An 8,666-nucleotide genomic window follows, 5' to 3' on the forward strand; every position below is an offset into this window, starting at 1 on the left:
AGACTGTCTTTTCTATCCCTGAGGCCATATTGTAGTTACCAATTTGTATTGTCTCATCCCTTCCCCTTCTCCTTCATTCCCACCCCCTCCCAACTAGCAACCCTCAGTTTTTCCTTTAAACCACTTCTTGATTTGCACTTTGACCATCTCACAAGTAGCCTGAAAGCCCAAGCTGCTCTTTCTTCCTCTACTGAGCACATTTTAAGCTCAATCAAGTTATAGGCTTTAGATCTGCCAGATAGATTAAGGTCTGTTCATTACCATCTAATAAGCCCAGGGTCCTTGATCTATAGATAAGGCCATTATGAGTCACAGCAGGGATTCCAGCCTCAGCCCCACATATTTCATTCAGTGGAAACTCATGGAATTAGTTTACTTTTGCTGCGTGAAATACTACCTACTACTCTCATTCACGTTATTGGCAAAATTTAGTTCCTTGCAGTTGTGAGACTGAAGTCCCCTTTTCCTTCCTGACTGTCAGTTGAGGCACCACTCTTGTTTGCAGACCTTGACCCAAGGCTGCCTCTATCTTCCTAGCCAGCAACGGCACAGTGAATCTTTTTGGTGCTTTGAATTTCTTGGCTTCCCCTTATGCTGCCAATCAGAGAAAACAGCTTTTAAATGGCTTGTGTGATTACATTGGGCCCACTTTAGTAATTTCCCAGAAACCTCCCTTTTTATCAACTCACAGTCGACTGAATATATCTTCAAGAATCCCTTCTGCCATATAACATAACATAATTTAAGGGTAGATATCTCATCATGTTTATAGGCTTTCTTCACATTCAAGGGGGGATATTATATAAGGTCAAGGGCTATTGGGGTTCATTAGAATTCCACAAAGCCTGGACTTTTGTGCCATTTATGCCTCCCTGAGATGGACCTCTCTCAAACTTGTATAATGGATATTATTTTCCTATTTTTTTATATGAAAGTGCTTAAAGGACTTGAGACCTGAGAAATTTCCTCTGTGACTTTGCACGTGCCTGCTCCTATATGGCCATTCTCCCCCACTCTCCCAAACAGCCTCCACTTGTATAGAACTTCAGCCCGTTTCTCTCCACTCCCGTGTCCCATGGGGGACATACATGGGCCCACACAGGTGCCTTCACATGCAGTGGGTTATGTGATAGGGGAGGAAGATGCCCAATAAATATGCTATAGGAGCTTAGGAAACCTGATTCTTTATAATGGGCAGTAAGCACACCTGCCCTTTATTCTAGAGGAAGACATCTTTACTGTAATGGGGAGTAGGCATACCTTATTTCTGCACTCTGAATGGAAATACTATGTTTTCCAAAACTGCAAATAAGCCTTTGCTTTGGAGAGAGATTTGATTTCCCTTTTTAAAGGCCCAGTGCCTCTGCTTGCAAGAAGTGCAGAAACATCAAAACCACATGGAGAATTGTTTCTTAAATTCTCTGAAACTTCTTTTCTTACTCAAAAAAGAAAAAAAGAAAGAAAGAAAAAAGAAAAGACAAGAGGGTTCTTTTCACTTGTGATAATCAATGATTTTAAGAAAAGGATGATTTGTATAAGTTTAAGAATCTGGGTAAAGACCTGTGGGAAGTTGGCGGTAGAGAGATACTGAGCATTCGACAATCCTTACAAGGAAGGAATTGAAGAATAAATGTGCACAGGGCATTATACAACTAGAAAACTTGTATCATCCCATGATAAATTCTGAGTAGCATTTAAGATATTACAGGAATATTTTGCAGACGGCATCTCTAGTTAACATTTTCTTGATAAAACACCTCTTGGTTTTTTTAATTAACCAAACTCCACACAATGTGTGTCTCCCTCAGTACAACATTTTTCAGCCAAAGTTTATATAAGAAAAATTTACATATGCATTCCCAAATCTCAACAAAAATCTTTTTATAAAATTACAAGTGGGCTAAGTTTCAAGTTACATCCCAAACATAACTGATAAAAGATGAGAATTACATGTTCTTTGCAAAGAACACTAAATGTCAACAAATGGGAAGATGTTGGTGGTGTGAGAGGCACCATTGAGTCGTAGCACTTCATACAAAGAAAAAAAGTTTTTAACAAACACACTAATTGCCAATCAGAAAGTCAAGTTTTAAAGAATTCTCCATTTGAACATGAGAGTTGGCTATTTATATATGGGTGTTTATGTGTTTTAGAGATTGTGAGGTTGGGGTGGACACGTACCATATCATATGTTGTTTTTAATTTAAAATAATGAGATATAAACTTATTGATAGAATTTTTACCCTGAGGTCAGATTGTCAGGAAATACTTACAGCTGGATTCAATTGGAAGAATTATCATCTTTTTTTCACCTGCTACCATTAGATGCTACCTAGGTAAGTACTGGTCATTTTCATGAGTTTGGGGGAAAGGGAAAAATCAGGAGATGGAATGGACTGTTAGCAGGAGGGATGCTCTGTTGACTCTTTTCTGCCTCTCTCGTCCATGGATCTCTCCCTAAATATCTTCATCGTTCCCCGTCCTGACTCCCTGAATTCCCTTCTGGACCACTTGGTTGCTCTTGTTTTGCAGCCTCTACTAGATCTCTTCTCACTCCCTCTGCCTCTCAGGAATAAGAACTGGGCACCTGGCAGCACCCAGAGAATGATAAAACTCCGCTTTTGCCTGACGGAAAGTTGGTACTGACTGTGGAGAGGATACCTTATGCTGGGAAGTGCCAGCCTGTTTCTGGAAGAGCCTCACTGCACACCGGAGCCTCTCTGAGCTCACAGCACCCGTGTTCTTTCTCACTGTCCTGGGTTTGCTCTGCTCACTTGCTAGGCTTTGATTTTGGCTCTTCCCTTCTCTCAGGTTCTGTGATGACAAATCTTCCCCCATTTAGTCTGACAAAAGCACTCAAGGTACACGGTTAGTGAGGGGAAGAAAAAGGAGGCCCTTTTTTTGTCTCCACTTCTCACATGAACACTTTAAAATTTAACGAAACAAAACATTTCAGTGTAATTTATAAAGGTTAATGTTCAATTCAATAGTTGTGACTCAATTTTTTAAACATCCCTGGTTTGTTGAATGTCTACATTATTTTTAATTTTCATTTTAGGAAAGAGGGGAATAAATATTCTTTTAAATCAATTATTTAAAATGTTCACGATTGTTTGCGATTCTGCTATTGCAGAAGAATCAGTAGCCCCAGCTGCTACTGGCAACGATCGTGAGCTGTAAACAGAAGCCTGTAGAGGGATAAAGCATACAGATAAAAGAGAGCACAGACAAGAGAACCCCAGATAAGTGACATTTGAGCCCTGATTGAACTGAGCTCAAAACCTACCTTCCTATTAGATTTTTTAGTTACGTGATCCAGTAAATACCTTTACTTCTACAAGCCAAATTATGTTGGAATCTTTCTTACTTACAATTACAAATGTCCTGTCTCATACAATGGGGTTCTACAACGAGAACAGGATATGGCCCCCCCAGCTCACCTGCCATGAAAGGGAGAATTCAAACTAAAAGAGTAACTGGTACAAGCACAATCACTGTGAACATTTCTAACCTATTTTATAACATTAACCAGGGCAGAAAATCAAGACCCATTGGCATTGCAAAACCATAAATTCATTTAAATTGATGGAAAAGTGTTTTCACCAAAGATGCTAAGTCAGTTTTCAGTCAAGGCAGTCTATCTTAGAAAAATCAAAAGAAATTTAACAATCATCAATGAAAACATGACTCTGTCCATTCATCTCATCTATTTATTTGAGAAGCAATACCCTCACATGGCAATGTTGTAGTGTTCTTGGCCCATATGGATAATTTTGTCAGTGGTCTCATATGACAATTTCTTTTCCAGATCAGGGAACTGGCCAGGTACATTTTTTTTTCCCCACAATAGAAACATGTGGCCAGGGAGAGGTAATGATAAGGTGGAAAGCAAAGTAGTGGTCTTGAAATATACAGATACATAAAAATTCTGGGTCTTGCTTTCATTCAGGTAAGAGAATTTTTTTTCAAAAAAAACATTTTTTTTATTCAAAAAATATCAGTAGAAATCCTGCCAGACATTGAAGTCACCCCAACTCCAACCTGACTGAGGCCAGAATGTTTTAAAGCCTGAGGACAGAGGACCTGCTGTAGTTGATTCTCACAAGTGACCTCAAAGGACAGGGCAACATGTAGTTCAGTGGACTGGTGCTCCTACTCAGTTTGCCAGCCAACCATGGCATTATAAGTACAGATATTAAAATATATTGGAAAATTTTGTAGTGATTTGACAGATAACTTTTATGTCTGTGAAAACCAATCACAGAAATTTAGATATGTATTTTAATTATCTGTTTTATACTTTTTTTTGCAGTTATTCATTTCTATTCTATTTTGCAGATATCATCTCATGATAGATTAGAAACATTTTAATTTAAAAATGAGAATAAAAAAAATAAAACCAGTTACTTCATCTAATAAGTTTAGGAAGTTCTGTTCTAAGCATCATGAGAGGCTAGGCCAAAAGCTGGCTGTGTCATACCACCAGGCCTTTAGGGAATGTGTGGGCTGTAGAGTGTTGGTAGAGCAATGTCTTCATATGTAACTTAAATCCTACATGAGCGAAGTTGACAAACCTCATCACAAATATACTGGTAGGATGTATATTTAGATATTTTCACATGGGCTGAGACAAGACCCACAGAATCCACCCCCCCTCCCCCCCACGTGCCCATCCATTTTCTTCTTCTCAGTGTCTGTCTAGGAAACTGAAGCACACAAGACAGGCAATTGCACATTAAATTTTTTATTATTGTTCTTTGAAAACTCAGGTTATGTAATGCAGAGAGGAGCCTGAAATGAGGGTGAGGAGGTGGAAAGGTCAGAATGACATGGTCAGGTTTGGCATGTAGGATATTATCTTCCTGGGTGGGTCTTCTCACTTGGTCTCAAATCCATGATGAACTCTGTATGTGAAACTCAGGCTGTTGACACCCACCTGAGTTAGTTCTTGAACTTGCAGACATAGGGTAACTTCTTGTAACAGTTATAATCTTTCCATGACAGAAAACCTGGAGAGACAGAAGAGCTAAAGTGAGTGGGGCTGGTGGAGCTTGTGACCCAAAGCCGAGGAATCCCGGACTCTGGCTTAAGATTCAAAGCCCCTCCCTCCTCTCTACCAGGGTCCTACTCCAGGGGAAGGAGACTCAAATAGAGAATAGAGGAGAGATGACAGGGAGTGGGAGAAGACAAACCAACATTGCATTTTTCTATCTCTGGAGGATTCCCTGAAAGTCAGGCCCAGAAATGGGGAACGAGAGGACTGAAAAGCTGGCCAGGAGGTAGCTCCCCTATTTCTTACCTGAGCTTCGTGACAGGCTCCCACAGTAGCCGGGGTTTGAGACCGTGGATGGATCGCTCTCCCAGGCAAAGTAATTCATAATATCATTACTACTCCACTGCCAGCCACTTGCATCGGGTTCATAGCCCTACAAAGTAGAGGATGGAGCCAGGTGAGGTTGAATGGCCATTGACGTTGTCCTTGAAAACCCCCCCTTAGCTGGATATCTGATCCCTTCCTCAGCATCATGAAATTTGTTCTGCTCATGCACGTGCTGCCACAGACTCTGCTCTGGGAAACTCTCCCTAACTCCTTATTCCTATCGGCAAATCCCAAAGCCGATAATCACTAAGACCAGTGGTACCACTCAGAGTAGTGTTACTGGCTGAAGAAAAATTGGTGGTGCATTTGTGATTACCCTCTGAACCTTAAAGGCAATGTTAGTTGTATAGGGGAAAACGGCATCTTATCTTCATTTTGAGTTCCTCAGCACAGCATGTGTAGACTCAGTGAAGCTCAGAGAACTGAATTACAAGACATCATGTGTGAATTAGGTAAAAAGCTTGACAAGGGGCAGATTAACTTCAACTGGAAATAAGGGTCCTTTACAAAACTTATCTTTTCAGCTCACCTCAAGGCCCTCCCCTTTCCCCAAACTTCCCCCAAGATCTTTGAGCTCTGGGACATTCTAAGGTATTTCCTGGGCAGGCACAGGTGACAGGAAGTAGACCTGGTTAACAATAGCAGCTAGAGAAGTAACAGAGAGATATTATCAAACCTGTGTGGGGTCATTGAGCCCAATCCAGACATTTGAGTTGACGTTCACATTGCTCTTGATAATAGAGGCCACGAAGTATGCCTCAGCCCCAGTGAGAATAGATGCAAGGTTTCCTGAGGGTCGCTTCTGGCAGGCAATCTGTGGGGAAGGAAGAGGCTGAGGAGAGGAGCTTGAGACATCACTGGGGGAGGGCAGGGCTTAGGCAGGTGAGAAAAGATGTGTGTGCAAAAGATGAGGGTGCTTATTCTCCCCCTCAAAAGAGTCTGCAGGTGGAGACCATATTCTCTCCCTCTGGTCTCAAATGTACATTCCCCTCTTACTCCAAAATGCAAGTGCAACTACTCACATCTGCTTCTATCCAGGATTTTGGTGTCATAAACAAGGCATAGCAGTGGGAACCATAGGCATTGGCGCCTGCAGGACATGTGATTCGTGGAGAATGAAGTTCCTTCTCAGAGTCTTCACCTGAATTGGAAGGAAACAAGGGAGAAGGATGGAGTAAAATGAATAATGAGCATTAGGACTGGGAGGTGACCTTAAGGAAATGTCTATGAGGTCAGGACTTGTGAAAGTGACACCAAATTCTTGACTACCTCTTACCATTGCCAGCACTTTCAGGATTACTTGATCTTGAACCAGCCCCATTAAATGAAGGGCCATCTCTTTTCTTTCAACCCTTCCCCTTTATTCAAAAGTCCAACACTTCCCCTACTCAGAGCACACTGTTCCCACACTGGTTCCTCCAATCATTCTCCTTCCCCTTATCTCATTACTGACCCTTCATGCTTTCTCTCTTTACCCTGCCAATGTAAATTACAGTCCACAGACAAAATGGAAATGATCTCATTCCATTGTTAATGGACCACGGTGGTACCTCCCACTGCTATCTACCATAAAGGAAGGAGTGATGATGGAGGAATGCAGGCAATTTCATTGTGTGAGGATGCATCACACAGGAGGCTTCCTCCTTCTCTTGGCCCTGAGCATTCACAGGGAACCCAGTGTTAGAGGCAGTGAAATCTCACCTTGCACCTGAAATAGAAGCATCAGGCAGGACAGTAGCATCCAGGACATGCTGGGGAGGGCCATGGAGAACAGCATCATGTCTATAACTTGAAGAAATCAGAGATCATTAAAGAAGTGTGGTCAGAGGGGGTGCATGCAGAGAGCCCTCTATTCTTCCTCTTGTCTTTTCCTTTGTCTCCTAGGAATAAATTGACCTTGCTGACATCTATCCCATTCTGTAGTTCTGCCAAGAATAGGAGAATCTCTATACCCTACTCACCCTGAGACCTCCCAGGGCCACCTTTGTTGAGTCTCAGAGATCTTGTTTTTTCTGAGAACAGGGATATTCATATACCTTCCCCCAAAATGCATGAGGTAAAACCCTTGCCCCAGGTCTCAGCTTTCAGAGCTCCGACCTACCTGTATTACAAGGATCTGCAAAGGTAGGTGAGGTCAGAAAAGACTCGCCTTTTATAAGAGGATTTGAAGGTGGGGCTCTGAAATAAATAACAAAAATGTGGAGCTAGGACAAATGCCATGGCAAGGGCTTGGGACTGGTTCAAGGAGATTCCGGTCATGGGGAGGAGTCCCTTCCCAGCAAAGGCTGGGAATTGCCACAGCTGTTGTTTCTTTCCTCGTAGGAGACTAGCATTTGCCCCAGGAATGGGCGAAGTTTGCTCTTTCCTCTGTCTTTTCTTTGTTAGGGACCTGTGGCACAATGTAGTGTTACATTTTTAAGAGGGACATCTACTGGAGCAGTTCTTCTGGCTGGTATCTCAAGAACTCACTTCTTTAAGCATACATATGTATTTCTTTCTATTGTGCAGTAACATTTAAAAAACTGGTGGACTACAAGTGGAGGTGGGTATGGGAATCAAAAGTATCACAATAGGTGAGGGCATAGAAGGAACTAGAGCTAAGAGTAACAGTGATGGCTCGGAGTTGCCTCTTAAATATGGCAGCTAACTTTAAAGCAAATCATCGTTTGTTCAGAATCATCTGACAAGTCATAAGTGAGCCAAGATCTGAGGGAAATCAGATCAGTAAACTTGCCTTGCCAGGTGTCTGAGAGATGGAGCTCCCCTGATGGATAATGATAATGGACTAGAATAAAAGGCACTGAGGGCATTTAAAACCTGAGGATGACAACAGTCAAACGATGCAGAGCCAAAGGAAGAATTACTAAGAGTTAAAGAGGGGTCAGGGCAGGAACTGTGTGATGTTGGAGACATGATCCTACATTGCATGTAAGTTAGACCTCTATTATATCAAGATGCTCACTACACTAGGCTGCTAACAACGTCCTTGCAAGACTGTCGTTTAGCTGTGGTGAAAGTCACTTTTATTACATTTTTACTGAGAGGGTTGCCAGCCTCCTGTGGGAATACTGAGAAAATTCCTTAGTCAGATTTACTTCTGAATCAGAAATTTGGGCAACTATGAGATACATACGATGTGCTTCATGTTCTGCTTGGCCAGTCTGGGAAAAATTTAAGCTGGGGTTTTCTACAGACCCTGACTCTCATTCTATTATTATAGGCCAGCTTGTGTGCAGGTGTCTACTATAGTGATTTGTAATGGGATCATGCAGTTAAGCTTGTAATT

General features: G+C 41.9%; 1 protein-coding gene across 2 annotated transcripts; it reads right to left on the reverse strand.

The window, feature by feature from the left end:
• Window positions 1–4,737: 4,737 nt before the first annotated feature.
• On the reverse strand, window positions 4,738–7,503 carry LOC109376827 (regenerating islet-derived protein 3-gamma-like). Of its 2 annotated transcripts, none has more exons than XM_019632975.1 (6): window positions 7,482–7,503; window positions 7,082–7,168; window positions 6,403–6,521; window positions 6,057–6,194; window positions 5,300–5,426; window positions 4,738–5,009 (listed from the first exon to the last, which is right to left on the reverse strand). In XM_019632975.1, exons 2-6 carry the CDS (start codon window positions 7,158–7,160, stop codon window positions 4,942–4,944), a joined length of 531 nt encoding a protein of 176 aa, XP_019488520.1. In that variant the 5' UTR covers window positions 7,161–7,168; window positions 7,482–7,503; the 3' UTR covers window positions 4,738–4,941. The 2 variants fall into 2 exon arrangements, with proteins under 2 accessions (XP_019488520.1, XP_019488521.1); XM_019632976.1 differs by lacking the exon at window positions 7,482–7,503 and adding an exon at window positions 7,342–7,384 and having other exon boundaries at window positions 7,082–7,162.
• Between the last annotated feature and the right edge of the window lie 1,163 nt (window positions 7,504–8,666).

Source organism: Hipposideros armiger, unplaced genomic scaffold (genome assembly GCF_001890085.2).
Source record: "Hipposideros armiger isolate ML-2016 unplaced genomic scaffold, ASM189008v1 scaffold_1216, whole genome shotgun sequence".
In the NCBI taxonomy this organism is placed as follows: Eukaryota; Metazoa; Chordata; class Mammalia; order Chiroptera; family Hipposideridae; genus Hipposideros; species Hipposideros armiger.